General features: G+C 38.5%; 1 protein-coding gene across 4 annotated transcripts in view; it reads left to right on the top strand.

Annotated features, from left to right (window-relative positions):
- Window positions 1–15,096, top strand: part of MME (membrane metalloendopeptidase) — a 38,189-nt gene extending 23,093 nt beyond the window's left edge. For all 4 annotated transcript variants that reach the window (XM_032193616.1, XM_032193615.1, XM_032193614.1 and 1 more), the window contains exons 16-23: window positions 142–245; window positions 3,442–3,500; window positions 5,825–5,944; window positions 6,303–6,436; window positions 8,666–8,731; window positions 11,264–11,359; window positions 11,540–11,616; window positions 13,660–15,096. In XM_032193616.1, the coding sequence (XP_032049507.1) occupies window positions 142–245; window positions 3,442–3,500; window positions 5,825–5,944; window positions 6,303–6,436; window positions 8,666–8,731; window positions 11,264–11,359; window positions 11,540–11,616; window positions 13,660–13,759 (756 nt within the window). In that variant the 3' untranslated portion in view covers window positions 13,760–15,096. The remainder of the gene's footprint in view (window positions 1–141; window positions 246–3,441; window positions 3,501–5,824; window positions 5,945–6,302; window positions 6,437–8,665; window positions 8,732–11,263; window positions 11,360–11,539; window positions 11,617–13,659) is intronic.
- The last annotated feature ends 669 nt before the right edge of the window (window positions 15,097–15,765 follow it).

Here is a 15,765-nt window from a genome sequence, read left to right as displayed (position 1 = left end):
TGCTTTAACCCCAGATAAAAAACACTCTTAGAAATGCATTGCTTTGATTATAACACTGAAGACTAGATTTTCCAGCTCTATCTGTCTTTAACTGCAAATCAGTAACACGGCCACTAAGTATTTTCTCCTCTTTCTTTTAAGTTGAACTTCAAAGAAGAAGAATACTTTGAAAACATTATTCAAAATTTAGTATTTACCCAGAAGAAAAGACTGAAAAAGCTCAGAGAAAAGGTGGACAAAGAGGAGTAAGTACTTCAAAATACCATATATAGGTTTTCACCCAATCTCCACAGGAGGAAGTACTTGGTTGGAGGGTAATCATCAATGCTTTATTGACCTTCCTGCAAATTTTCCCCCATTAAGAGAGGCAGTAGGAGGGCACTGCTATCTTCTCAAAGGCTGAACCTACATTATCAAGAAGGGCGATGAAACTTGGGGGATGGTGTGGAAGGTTAAGTATTCTGGAGTAGGTCTACTCTGGTCTCTCAGCTCCTGGAGCGGATTAAGTGGACTCCTGGAGAGCAGCTTTTCAATTAAGTTCATCCGAAAGATGAATTTCATCCCCATGTGTTTTATTTCTGTTGCTCAGAGACTGCTGTGCAATGCCAAACAAGGCATGATTAAACGAAGATGAGCAGAAATTTACTTCAGAAATGTTCTCATGCTCTGAATTAAAATACTGATGTAGATGTACTAAAAGACTGACACAGAACATTCCCTAGCTGTGCTGGCTACTCTTCCTGCCTCAGCTCTGACCCATTTAAAAATTAATTAAGCCAAATCGGAAAAAAGACTGTGGTCACCATAGGCTATGCAAACTTTGCAGGACTGTTCATTTGAATATGGGCTGCAGAGATGGATTTGTGTAGAGGAGAGGATAAGAGAACTGTTTTTGTTCAGTCTTGAGAAGACAAAGGAGGGGTTTTACTGTTGTCTTCAACTACCTAACTGGAAGGGATATAGAGAAGCCTGATGCATCTTGGAGATGCACAGGGATAGGATGAGTGAGAAAAGACACAAATTAGAATATGAAAAATATTGACTAGATATTAGGAAAAACTTTTCACCTTAAGACCCAGAGAGACTGTTTGGTCTCCGTCCTTGGATATACTCCAGTCCTGAATGGACAAGCCTATAAGCAACCTGATCTAATTACCTTCACATGAGACTATATGACTTCTAAAGGTACTGAGCTGAATTATTATATGATTGTCTTTCTATTTTTAATTATTTTGTCTTTTTCACAGTGCTGTTCCACACTTTTTTTTTTAAAGAAAAAGAAAACAAATCATCTCACATCTTCAAACTTTTACCTTTTCAGAAGATGACGTATACTTCACACCTATTATGAACGGGTGTTATGAAATTTCCAAATACTCTGTCAGAGCTTTTTCAGAAATATAATAATTATTTAGATAAATAGTACCAAATATTGCTTTTTCTCTTCAATATTTACATATTATTAACTGTAAATGTATGTTCTACCTAACAGCTATCTCACTTTTTTTTATTTTAACTTCAAACTTTGTTTGAACTTTGCTTGTTGAATTACTTCTCCTTAATTTAGCACAACTCCTGTTTTGTTCCCGTAAGAGTATATTAGTTAAGAGTAACTACCATAATTACCAAACCTAATTGCATTCAAAAATTACCTAAAGTGAGCCTGGAAGTGATCATCAACCTTATAGCTGAGGTTTTTAATATCAACCACGAGTGATCATCTCCTGATAGGTATCATTTATTCTGCAAGTTAATTTTCAGTTCATTGAGTAATAGCCACTGTTGGGATACAATTCATAGCTTTTGACTGGTTGTGCAATACAGTTACCAAATAAATCATTTACAACTTCACTCCGTTAGTCCAAAGTCTCCTATGAAAAACTTTTCAGTGTACTGTCAGGTACTATTTATTAAGTATAATAAAACTGTCAGGGTCAGACTTAACTGTTAATGTAAAGGAAAAACTCTTTTATTACAAATCATCCTAAGAACTCATAGCCTATAAGCCACTACAGCCCTCAGCTCTCAACCAGAACCAGAGATGCAAGACTTCAGTTTTACTTTTCTAGTCCTACCAGTTCCCAGATCAAAGACTACCTCCCAGAACTGTGCTAATATGAGACACAACTCAAGCCCATAGAACCAGATAAAGCACATACAGCTGCACATGCTAATACATGTGCAATGAGCAGTAAGAACATATGAAACGAGAGAAAAGAAGAATTTTCGTCTCCTAAGAAGAAATCAAAAACCATCAGCCTGTGTATTTCTTGGTTCTGCTCCTTGGCTCTGTAAATCAAACTGTGCTTGTACTTCCATTGTTTCCTATGTTTTGAGATGGACCAAAAGTAAGGCTAAGAGTCTTCAGCAAGGAAAGGAGTTATTACTGAAGTTAACCTATTGGACTGTGAATTAAGCCTTGCCACAGATCCCATGATGATCTTTGCATGTGATTTCATCCCTCAAGGAAGTGTGTTAAAGTGAAAACTGCAACAGTTTCTAATCTGGTACTTGAGATATCTGGATATATGATGATGATAAGCAATGCAAAAATCCTGTTAAGTAAATTGTCTTTAAAAAAAAAATTACATCATCCCCAAGTGCTTAGATATCATTACGACCTTCGTTTCTATGTTTTAGTGGGTTTTTTTGTTTGTTTGATAGTTTTTTGTTTGCTTGCATTTGTGTTTGTTTTTTTTTTTTTTTCGTGGAAAAGTTTGCCTGTACAGTTCTGCAGTAAGAGCAGAAATGAAAACACAAACCAAGTATCACCATTAAGCAGTTTGGATAACTAAGGGAAGGACTACAAAAATGGTTAAGGGATTGGGGCATCTCAAATATGATGAGAGGCTGAGAGCACTGGGATTGTTCAGCTGCAAGGAGAAATGGCAGCAGGGTGACAGGGAGTGTTAACAATGTGTGGAGATACCTGATGTGCAGGAGTAAAGCAGATGGAGCTGGCTCCTCACTAGTGTTCGGTGACAGAACAAAAGACAACGAGTACAAACTGCTACACAACAAATTCTACTTATGTCTAAGAAAAAACTTTTTTTTAACAATAAGGGTGGTAAGGTACTGGCACAGTCTGCCCAGAGAAGCTGTGGCTGCCCCATCCCTGAGGGTGTGCAACGCCAGACTGGACAGGACTTTGAGCAACCTGGTCTGGTGGGAGAGGTCCCTGCCCATGGCAGGGGGTAGAATTAGATGAGCTTTAAGGTCCCTCCCAGCCCAAACCATTCTATGGTTCTATGCTCATCCTGAGCAACTTTCTCTAGTTCACCAGGCTGTAAGCAAGGCACTGAATTCATCAGTCTCCAAAACTGCCTTCAAACCTCGAGTATGCTGAGATCCTGTGATTTCCATTTCTAGGTTTGTACCTATAATCACTAGCTCTGCCACTGAGAACTGAAATTCTAACCTTTATTCTTTTGTTGTTCCTAGGTGGATAAGTGGAGCTGCTGTTGTCAATGCTTTTTATTCTGCAAGTAGGAATCAGATAGGTAAGGTTTACAAGCTTACTACCTGGATATATTTTTAATGGCTAAATTACATATATACATATATTTGCATGTATTTTAAAAGTTGTAAATGAAATGGGGGCTGTAGAAGGATCTCAGTAGAGCAAGCTCAGAGGTTTCATTGCTCGAGATCAGTGGCCATAGCGTTTTTCATCTCCTCATGTTTTGAATCATGTGCAGAACAAGGACAGGATTGTCCTTGAGATCTCAAGGACAAGCTTGAGATTCAGACAGGAAAGCGTTAGTACAGAAAACAGCTTATTCTCAGCTTCTGTGTCCTTATCTCCTGCACTTTCCCATATACAGCTGTAAGATCCACTGCTAGGAAGACAGACTCCAGGAATGCAGCCTCACGTGAGCTGTCCTGAGCACAGAACCAGCAGCTTATTCCTGGAATATATGCTCCTTGTTCAGAGCTGCTTTACATCCCAGGCAGACAGCAATCCTACAGGGCTGTCACCACTTTCTCAAAGTAAAAATAATTGTGGCTGCTGGAACAAAACATTTGAGGCTTAATGAAATCAGCACTTCCCAAAAGACAAACTTTCCTCAGAAAATCTCTCACCAGCTACCTTATCCATAGCAGTTAACGATCTAGTTACAAATCACAGCACAGAAGAGCTCCCTACTAGTACTAAGGACAGCAAGACAGTACAGTCATTTGGGTAGGTGGTAAAGCTAAGTGAGCATTTTGAACATATTACTGGATATTAAGCAGAAAAATGTGCTCAGAAGGCCTTGTTAGACATTGTTTTGCTCAATAATTTGTAGAAAATAAATCCTGATTTGGAAGACTGAAGGTGATGGCTGTTAATCTGAACCATAAATTCTTACTTCATCTTTCAGCTATGGCATGTGTGGATAATTAAAGTAGTCTGATCTTTAGAGTGATGTCCAAATTAGATTAGTAATTCTATTCTTTAAAAAAATAGCCTCTAGAAAGGAGTTTTATGCAGGATCTGTAGGAAGTTTAGAGCTCTGTTACTGCATTTCAATACAGCTGATTACCGCTGTTCCATCAGCTTGAAACGTATCCCGCTAGAGGAAGAAGAGCTATCCACTGTGTTATGTAGCAGAAGTTGGGGAATAACTTGTTTTCAGAAGGACGAAATGAAAAAAAAAAATCTTTAAATTTTGACTTTTTATTCTAAAACTAGATGAGGTGACAGGGTGTTAATTATTCTAAACTGAAAGTCCTGGGGAACTGCCTGCCTCCAGGAAGGGAAGATGTCCATGGGTTTTCAACTGAAGAACACACTGAGCTCCAAAGGAGTTACAGCTGTGTTTCAAGCCAGCAGGACCGATGCCTATCATTCTGAGGAAATGTATTGCTAGCAGTAATCTTAAAAAAAAATGACTAGCCTTCTGATGCTGTACTCCAGATATTGCTGTTTTACCAGCCAACAAAACGGCCCATCACACAGTGTGGCATTTACACTCATCTTTACTATCAGCATTTTCTGATACTAATGAACATTGAAACATTCAGCCCTTTAATTACATGCCAAAGTAACAACGACAGAATTACCATGACAGCAGGCAGCAGCTTACACAGGGCAGAAGAAATGGTTTCTTTTCTAACCTCTTATTTTTCAATTTTCTCATGGTTCTTTTTCCTCTTGTAAGAAATCTCTAGAACCGTACTGGGATTTACACTGAAACACAAGAACAAATGTTAATTTTAAAAAATACCACAATTGCAAGATTATTTATTTTTACTAAGCTATTTCTTAAAAGTGTAAAAAAATAAACTTAGAAGTGGGTGAAAAGAAGTTCCTTGTTCCAGTTCTTTCACTGCTCTCATGGCTTTTTATTATTATTATTCTAGTGGGAGTTACTGATATTTTCAAAGGAAGAACAAATTCTTCTGAGATTGATTTCTGGTGGGGGCTATGATCAAATAATTTATGCATTCTAGGGGAACACCCACCCATCTTTCATGATGTTGCAAAGTCTATTTAATAATGCTACAAGAGTCTGAGAGTGCTAAATGCTGTGAACTGGAAAAGTACAGCTGCTCCTTTGCAAAGCAAAACCGTAACAAATGCTTAAAGTAAATCTGATCATGATTATGCAAGTGTTTAAAGACCAGTTTTGCTTTACCCTAAGCTTGGGGAGGAAAGGGAATGGTCCCGCTGATCTGTTTCTACTTCCCTACAGCCATTACCACATGTAGATAAAATTACTTTTGCTGGTAAATCTGAGGGAACAGCATGACTTTGTTTGCAGCCTGCTAAAATGGCCTGTTCACACTGTACACATGGCATAATGAGGCAGTACCTTAATCATGTTGGCTTTTTTTGCAGTCTTTCCTGCTGGCATTTTACAGCCCCCTTTCTTCAGTGCATCTCAGCCCAAATCTCTGAATTATGGTGGCATAGGCATGGTCATCGGTCATGAAATCACGCATGGTTTTGATGACAATGGTAAGTTACTGAGCTTCTAGTTACAAAACTTAGAGTAAGTGGAAAGTTTTACACACAGGATCAATCCAGCATCAATCACAGGTCAGAAGTATGCCAGACTTCCTAAGAGAACCTTAATCCAACCTTCTAATTCAGTCTGGGTTAGTTTGTTTTATTCTTTAGCTGGAATATAGTTGGTTTAGGAAAAAAAAAAAAAAAAAAAAAAAAAAAAAAAGGAAAATTAAGAGCATCATCTGTATTACTTCCTCATTACAGGAATTCATTTATTTATTGCACGTGTGATTGTAATTATTTGCGACCCATTTTAGTGCATCAAAAAACCTCTTTTCCTGCTAATTCTGCTAAAACATTATTACAGGCAGAAATTTTAATGAGAATGGAGACCTCGTAGACTGGTGGACCGAAGAATCAGCACGCAATTTTAAGGAACTGTCGCAGTGTATGGTGTATCAGTATGGAAACTTCTCATGGGACCTAGCAGGGGGACAGCAGGTATGTTGCATTTATTTGTAACTACCAATGTTGTTTGTAATGAGGGAACACAAAATCTTCTGTCCTACACGTGCAAACCCTTTTCCACATAAATAGTCTCTTGGCATATGGCCAACAGTGTCACCCCCTACACCTCAAAAAGAAAAGAGGGAAAACAGTAAGAGACTGTTAAAGATAATGGTAAAACTCCACGCATACACTAGTTGTGCTGAAAGAGGCAGGATTTATGTTCCAAAGGAGTAACAGTCCTAGGAGTAGTTACCCTAGAAGCCTTTTTAGACCCTCAAAGGCTATTCTTTACAAGGCAGAACAAACAAACAAAAAAATACCTTAGATGTTTGATCCTCATTTCTCTAAAGCTTGGTGTGCAAATAATGTATACTCCCATGAAAACAGATCCTCCCTGCTGCTTTCTTTCTCTCACAATTTTCTTGCTCTTTCCTGAAAATAAACATGCGGACTACAAAGCAATAAGGCCTGAGGAGAACCAGAGTACAGTAGGACTACGAGGAAAAGATGAAATGCAGACTTAGGAGAGGCAGCCAATCTAAATGTAACTGCATTTATAGCATTCTGCAGGGTTAAAACTATTAGGTGTTTTTGGCATAGAGTGTAATGGTTGTGTCTGGAAACCCTAATTTCATGAGCACAATTTGCAGGATCAGGTCTGTTTTGTGTCCCAGCAAGATGAACATTAACTCAAAGGAACAGGTAAGAGCTGTTTGAGCATTCCTCTTGCTGAACAGGAAACCGGTCCTGTTCCTCCTGAATGCAAGCTGCAAAGCCACCACAGGCAAGAGCCAGCTCTGTCTCCATAGCACAGAGTACTTCATACCATGCCATGTCATTCTGAGGATGACCAAATGTTCTGCTAATGCATCCACATTACCTCTAACATGCAAGCCAGTTTAAGTAATATAGAAACAGCTTAATTATCTTCACGGTGCCCCCACAGTAGTGCCACAAGGCTGTAACTGATGCAGGTTGGCACTGCGTGTTCTTCAAAGCTACAGACAGCAGATTTCAACCATCGTTTCTGGGTGAGGTGCCTTTATTCTGTCAGCAGAGGCACACAGTGCACCAGGACAGTTTTCAGTTCAGTCTCCTGCACCTTCCAGAGGGAAGTCCCTGGGCAGCTGCTGGGTCACCACGGCACAGTAAGAAAGGGAAGCAGCCCAGCTCACTGGCATTGCATGGTGGCAGAGCAGTTACCTTCAGCGCCCACCTTGTTTGTTCTAGACTTCACTGGATAACCATGCAGGGCACTGCACAGTGCCACCACCTATTTCTGTAAGGAACAAAGTTCTTGGCTGGGACCTCCTACAGTTAGGTGGCCACCGAGAAAATGCTTACAAGAAGGTACTTCTCTGACTACCACTATGTGGTCTTCTTAGAGGCTGACAATACATTCCTCATGTAGAATAAGGAAAAGAAAAATGTTCTTGCCCTGAGGATCTCCTAAATCTCTTTTTAAAACTGCTGGGACTGACAGAGAAGCCATTAAAAATAAAAGAGATTTTTTTGGCAAATTTGTCTGCCATTTTTCACATATCATATTCAATCTAATGATGATGCTAAGTTTTGCAGCTTTGAATATTGAAGCCAAAGGCCCAGGGTAAAGGTCAAAAGTATAATTTCTTAAAAATAAAATTACCATTTCTCTATTACCAAAGATTCATAATCTTTAGTGATACTTCACTGCTTTACAAGTACTGTATTAGCTAAATTGTTATCTTCTATGCATCTTGCTACCAAAGAGCTACTTAACTGGCCTAATATACTGGAAAATACTTAACTTCCTAGCAGATGTGCTGAGGTCTGTTAACTGATAATTTCAACTATCTGGACTTTGGATTTAATTTACGGACAGATTCTGCCCATTTCTAACTGGAACTGTGATAAGAAGATGATGGTTAAAGACATGGGGAAAAAAGGAAGAATGAATGAACAAACGACTAAGCATCAGAAAATCCGAGTAACAGAGATATGAGATACTAGAAAGCTACCTGGATGGGGAAGAAGAGGATTAGGGAAAACAAGAGTATCTGCATGGATTTTGAGACAAGGGAGGCAGATAACTTTCAGAGACACTGTCATAATCTTCTGCTAAAACTTCATATTTTAAGGGAATTCTCCCCTCTAAAAGTGAATAAAGCACAAAGTTTGGCATTAGAGGTCCTGAATAAGTTCTTCTTTCAGAAAACTGTACTTCTTTTTTTTGTTTTACAGCTGAGTGGAATCAACACCCTAGGAGAAAACATTGCTGATAACGGAGGTGTTAGACAAGCATATAGGGTAAGAAGCATCCATTTTTCTATTTTAGCTAAAACCATCATATATTAAGAAAATGAATTTCAGAGTCTTTGAAGGAGAAACATTATTTTTGTGTTAGGAATAGGACCAAGCTGTTGTATTTCATCCTATTAATTGTTTCAGGATAGATATTATTTACTGCTAGCACACTCTGCATCTTTTTCAACTTTTTTTTTCTTCTGTGAATAGGGACTTTGTAGAATAAAACCATTCAACAAATCAATGCCACTCTTGGACCATCACCTAGCTAAACTGATGATGTTGAGCAGCTCTGTCTGCCTTCACCAGCCTTTTCATGCCAGAAAGGAGGGCTAGAATTATTTCCTCCTAAGCTCTGTCCATAAACAGTCTCTGCCTATGTGTAACACTACTCCTTGCTCAAAATGTCATCTCATACAAGTGACTGGTGTCCCCTAAATAGATATCCAAAGATGTCAGCGACATCTGGATTCCTTGCGCTAAGCCTTCCATGGGGGACTTGTAAGCATTTTGGTTTTCCTTTCCTTTCCTGGCCATTTTCTTTTTACTTACAAATCTGACAGTGCAGGCCATCATAACGTGATCCTTCCACTCCTTCCCTGAACACCTTGTTCTGTAGCAAAATACTCCACACTTGACAACTAGACTGCTATCATTCCTCATGCTGTGCCTGCTGGGATGCATGGGCCAACTCACACATCACAGCTTCTGCAAACAAGGCCATCAGCAACACTTACACCGCTAGAAATACAAATGTTTGAGGGTAAATACATAAATACAATCATAAAGGAGAGTTTAAAGAATGACGTGGAAGACTAGAAGAGGCATCGGTATGGCATACTACATCAGTCTTATCTTGAACTATCAGAACATTTGTGCATTAAAAAAATCAAACAAAAAAGCAGAGCAGTATGGACCCATGAAAGGCCATTCTCTTTCTGAAAGGAATGGGCGTAGGCAGAGAAAAAGTAGAAAGTCAGAAGTATTTAAAAAATAGAATTGGCTATCCATACTTATTATGACATCATATAAATAGTAGAAAAAAAGACAAGAAGGAACCTTGAGAGCTCCTCCAGTCCCCCCTCCCAGCAGGCACAACCAACATTTCCAAGAGCCAAACCTGCAGTAAGGGAGGTTCCTCCACCTCCATGCTGTAGTGTGAGTGCTGTCACATCTCTGCTTCCAACAGTGGGAACACAGAGCCATCGATTCCTTCCTTTTCTGCAACGTTTGACATACTTGAAGGCTGTTACATACTTGAAGGCCCAGACTTCTCCTCTTTAGACTAAACAAACCCCGTTCTTTCAATCTTTCCTCATAGGTCATGTTTGCTAGACCTCTGCTCATTCTTGCTGCTTTCTTCTGGACTCTCTCCAGTTGGTCCACATCTTACTTTAAGTGCAGTGCCCAAAACTGGACAGAGTGCTCCAGCTGAGACCTGGCCAGTGCCAAGTACAGGGGAAGGATTACTTCATGTGACTTGTATAAGACATTCCTGTTTATACATCCCAGTATGATATTTGCCTTTTTTTGCAGTATCATGGCACTGTTGGCTCTTGTTCAGCTTATGATTGATTAAAATTACAGGAGCCTTGTCACTAGACCTGTTAACCACTCGTTCTTCAATTTGCACTTGTGCAATTGGCTTTCCTCTTGCTGTAGTTTGGCACCGTCTTCAGTCAGAACATTTCTCCAGTTTGCCAGCATCTTTCTATAAGTAGCAACATGCTAACAATTTACTGTTTGACATGTGGTCTTCATGAGAAACATGAAAGCTGCTTTTATTACTATGGAAAGTTTTAAAGTATTTTGCAATTGTTAGAAAAAAATACATTTATTCCTAGTCCATTAAAAAATCAAACATAGCTAAAAATGAAAAAATGTTTTTTTATAATACAGCATTATTAATTGATACGATTGATTTAATAGTTGATAGAACTGATCTTCTCCCTGCACAATCAGTTTTATGCTAGCAAAATGGGATCCTGGAGCTCTGCATTGTATACAGGAAAGCCTATCTTACTGTAGGTGTATTATTTCAGATTCTAACCCTATAATTAGCAAAATAAGATGATATTCATTTGTTTGATAAACATTTGAGAGGAAAGCAAACTGTGACCAGCACACATGTTCTGTAGAATCAAGAGTTTTTTGGTTTTGTTTCCACTTTTGAAGCATCTTACCACACTTTTTTAACTTATTGGAGAAGAAAAGGAACAAGAATAACTCATAAGAGAAAGAACAAGGGTAGGAGGGAAAGATGAGTAAGAGGAGGGGGAATGAATGCTCTGATCACATCTTCATTGTCTTGGAGATAATTTTTGCCAGAAGCAGGCAGGGACACCTGGCCCAGACACTGGGTTGGGGATCCCTGTGCTGGGAGCACAGGGATAAAGGTTGCATGTGATAAGACGGATGGCCAAGGTAGTTGATGATAAATTATGTCAAAGACTCCATGATGTTCCTCCTTGTCATCATTTCATTTTGACTGTATGGAGTAGACGTTGTAACATTGCTACACAATTCATTTTACAGGCCTATGAAAATTATGTGAAAAAGAATGGGAAAGAGAAGCTTCTTCCTGGTCTTGACATGAACCATCAGCAGCTGTTTTTTCTGAATTTCGCACAGGTATTTCATACTGCCTTTGTTTGATGCTGACTGTATCCTTTAAAAAAAAATATGTACTTTTGGTATGTTCTAAAATGAAATTTAATCTCGAGATATTAAGTATTCCATAGTGAAATGACAGCAGGACTCATCCTGGACAATCTTATTGCTAACAAATGCTTTTCTTTGTTACGTGTGTAGGTATGGTGTGGAACATACAGACCAGAATATGCTGTGAACTCCATCAAAACTGACGTGCACAGCCCAGGCAAATTCAGGTCAGCATGTATAACAATCCTCAGTGTAATTCCCTAGGTGCAACACAGCTTTTAGCTACTGAATTATAAAATCCAGCACAAAATGCTAGGTTTCATTTACCAGGGTTGATTTAGGCATATAGAAAGCTACACAAAATCACCATTTGTTTTCTCTTGCAAGAGTGAGGTTTTGGTGGAAGATTACTTACAAACCTGTATGTGTTGGTACAATAAGCAAATGTGTGTTTTCTGCCTCGTATTGTCAGTTATCCTTCCCAAGAATAGGTGAGCTTGAATTCAAGAGGGACATACCGTAAACTTGGCTGTTTGGTGTGAATTATTAGGACCAGACTAGGATCTTTTCATTTTAAGTCAGAGCAACCTGTTCCTTAGTGGTATAGCTGTAAACTTTGAATCACCTCCAGGACTCCCATGCACAGTAACTGATTTTGCTTGATACGATTCAAAGCATTAATTCCAACATCTTTCTGTCAATGGCTTTTCACCAAAGAACTATTTCACTTATCCCACATGCTTAAATATTTGGTGAAAGCAGTGACTGTTCCTTCAGTTGCTCCTTGACTGACATTTCACTGTGGGTGGTTTTTATACCATACGCAGACCTCTCCTACAGGCAGTTTGTGCACAAGTCCTACAAGCAGCTGAGTTCAGCCACAGCACTCATGAGACTCTACCACAGTTCTGCAGAACTTTGCCTCTTCCTTCCATACCTAATTTCTATGAAGCACAAGTCCCCTGAAGTTTACCAGTTCAGCATCTTCACATAATTGTATTTATGTATATTTTGGACACATTATATCATGCTTGTGCTGTTTTACATCAGGATGAAAGGCTATAAAATTTATATCCAATTACACAAATATCAATGAGGAACTATACTAACATAGTTAGAACATGAGGCAATTTTCAGGATGAGGCCCATCTAAGAGATCTGAAGTAGAAAGCATTTCAGTACACTTTTTGTTTGTAACATATGCAAATAGACCCAAAATACTTCTTGTTCTGTTTCTGGTGAACTCGCGCTTTAGCAGTTCTTGGCCACTAAACAGTGAAGCCCTACTAAATCACTTAAATACATAGCCCAGAAAAATGGCTAAAAAATAGAAAGTTACCTCCTGCACTGCTGCTGAGACCAGCTGGGAAATATTTTCGCTTTTGATCTTGTGGAGCCTGTCAAATCGTTGCAGATGTCACCTGCTGAACTTCACCTCAATTTCTCCGGACACTTGCTGTTTCTGTTGAATGTAATCATTATGATTATTCACAGAACAACCAAAAATTACTCACAGGAGCAGTCCCTCAAATAATTCCCGGTCCCCAATCAATGTGCATCAGTATTTATGTTTGACATTTGCAGCTGAAGTTGTTTTCTAGCGTAGACATGTGCATGCTATATTTCCATTCCTGAAGGAATGAGCAACTCCTCTCAGTTACATTCACACATGTTCACAATTACAAATACAAAACCACTTTAGCTGCTACGTCCTCATACTCACTTGAGATCTGCTGTTTGTATGAGTCTTTTTTCCAGGAAACTTGTTCACCGGAACATTTGTGAAAACGCCCAAAGAAGCAATACGATATTAGTTAAAATCTGGTTGGTGTAAAAATGTAAATGAATATTCGATGAAAAATTATACCATATTCCTCCACCTCGGGGTCTTGTTTTCCCGTTAGCAGGAAACTTATCAACAAAAGATAGCTATGAAAGAAATCTCAGTGAAAACAAACAACAGGCAGTAAAGCTGTTGGTATAGAAATAAATGGAAGACTTTGTAGAGCCCATAATGAGGAAGGTCTGGTCCTATATTTCTGGGGCTTGCAAAAGGGAATGTAAGACTGGAGGGAGAAGACACAGCCACCACTTTAGGTGAAAGGGAACCAACAGTCAGAGCTGAGAAATACATGCATTTCCCACAGTTTTTTGAAGTGATGGGGGAGAAATGTTATGAAATGTGGATCTTTGGTTTGCTTGTTTGTTTTGCTTTTGCTTTTAAATGAAGGGAATTAAAAATGCCAAGATATTCTTGTTTTGTTTTAAAGGGTCATAGGATCATTGCAAAACTCTCAGGAGTTTTCTGAAGCCTTTTCGTGTACCACAAAAAACTACATGGACCCTACTAAAAAATGCCGAGTTTGGTAACGGAGCTGCAAGCCTTGCATCTCAAGAAGCTTTCCAGAAGAAGAGAAATTTTGAACTACTTTTTAGAAGGGGAGGAGGGAAGAAAATTGTTGGAAACCTTCTATAAAAGTCACTGTAATTCTTAGTCAACAAGCAAACATAAACAATCACATATCAAATCAATCTATTTCTCAAATGAAGGACTAATACCAATGCAGCAGTTAGCTGTTCTAGCTAACCAGCTGCTTTTCCTATCACTGAACCCTGCAGAATCTAAAACACTTGACAGTGTACAGTAACATTTCACTCATAGTTAATCCTGTTGCCCATGGGTTGCTGGCACTTTGGATTGTATTGGTTTTTTTTGAAATGTCAAAGTACAAGGCATCATCTCCCACTGGTTGGTGAATGCATAGTTGCAATCAAGCAGAGGAAGAAAATATTAAGTAACACATGGTTTTAGACATCATAATATGATAATGAGACAACAGTTGGTATCCTGTGTCAGACTTTGTACCCTATGCTGTTAGGATAAATCTGTTCTACCAAATGCTTTCATTTCTACTTGAAACCATTTATAAAAGAGGAGTCCAAAGACCTGCTGTAATTAATTTCTCACTAATTATGCCAGTGTGTATTATTTGAACTCACTATTTACAACAGTTTATTTAGTACTTTCCAGCCAAACTGAAATTGTAGGTAATTTATTAATTTTTGAACATGTAATCTGTAAGATTGCGACTAAGACCCTTTCACGGTTTTCTAAGCTTTTTCTTGTTTTCTCTAAAGTTGGTCTTTTTAAAAGTTTCTAGCAACGTACAAACCATAGTTTTTATATTTAAATCTGAGCTACACTTCTGACTTGAAGTATTGTAATATATTTTATCAGCGTCTGCATAGAACTGGGAAATTTGATTAAAGCATGGTGTTAGGCAATAGGACAGAGTCTACAAAACAGAGCTCTTCAATGGAGTACACCAGCAAGTGTACCATCAAGTACAGTTTTCAGGCTGACTTTCTCAGTATTTAGGGTTTTGATCCTGCACATAATCTGTATATGTTCTGATCAATGTCAGTCCTCACATCAGTAAAGCTGCAGAGCTGCTTGCAAGAACGGAGCTTTAAATAAGAAGGTAACAGGCTTTAAATCTGCAGTGACACGTGTTGGACATCCTCATGCAGATTGCAAAGGAACTTACTGCTTTGTATATCAAAGCAAACAGATTTCCAAAAATAAGTAGCAGATACCTCAGATGACTGCTACAATAGGTACATTTGAAAACCTATGTTCCTTTTAGCTTTTTGGGTTTGTCATCTGATAAAAACATTTTGATAATAAACTGAAATTATGAGCCAAATGCAATGTGTGTTCTTTATAGGAAGTATAGAAACACAAAAACCATATTGTCCCTATAAATGAACTTCTGTACCTGCCCCTGAGCACTGCACCCTCAACATCTATAAAAACTGACAAGGAGAATTCAGATCACTTTGTTCTAGTTTCAAAACCAGATGTTAATAGGTTGTGTAGTCGCCAACAAAATCACACCAAAATCGACCGCAATAAACTTTCTCTTACAAGATACATTAACCTGATGGCGTTCAAAGGAAATTCAATCTTTTACAAACCCAGGTCCACAAAGCTATGAAACAGGGAGCACTGTTAGCCCTGTTGTACAGCTAAGTATGGTACTACTCTTCACGGGTGGTAAAGAAATTCTGAAAGTAACTAAATAAAGAAGTGGATCATTACATACAGAATAAGTAATAATAAATGTAACTAAATAAATACAGTCACTAATTAGTGAGCAGAATAGCAAATAAAATCTCTTTATAGTAATATGAATAAATCACTACAAGTAGATCAATTCTAACGTCTGTTTAGTAGTGGATCAGCAAGCTTTTTCTGATACACTTACTAGCTAATTTTTTATTTGCTTGCTGGACAAACAAAAAGCTGGAAAGCATACTTATTGTTGTTGGAGATAGGGGTGCCTTCTTTTAATTTTCAACAGCAGGCATAGTAC

The sequence above is a fragment of the Aythya fuligula genome, chromosome 9, assembly GCF_009819795.1.
Source record: "Aythya fuligula isolate bAytFul2 chromosome 9, bAytFul2.pri, whole genome shotgun sequence".
Classification (NCBI taxonomy): Eukaryota; Metazoa; Chordata; class Aves; order Anseriformes; family Anatidae; genus Aythya; species Aythya fuligula.
The sequence above is the reverse complement of the archived record's forward strand: the minus strand, read 5'-3'. Positions and strand labels throughout refer to the sequence as shown.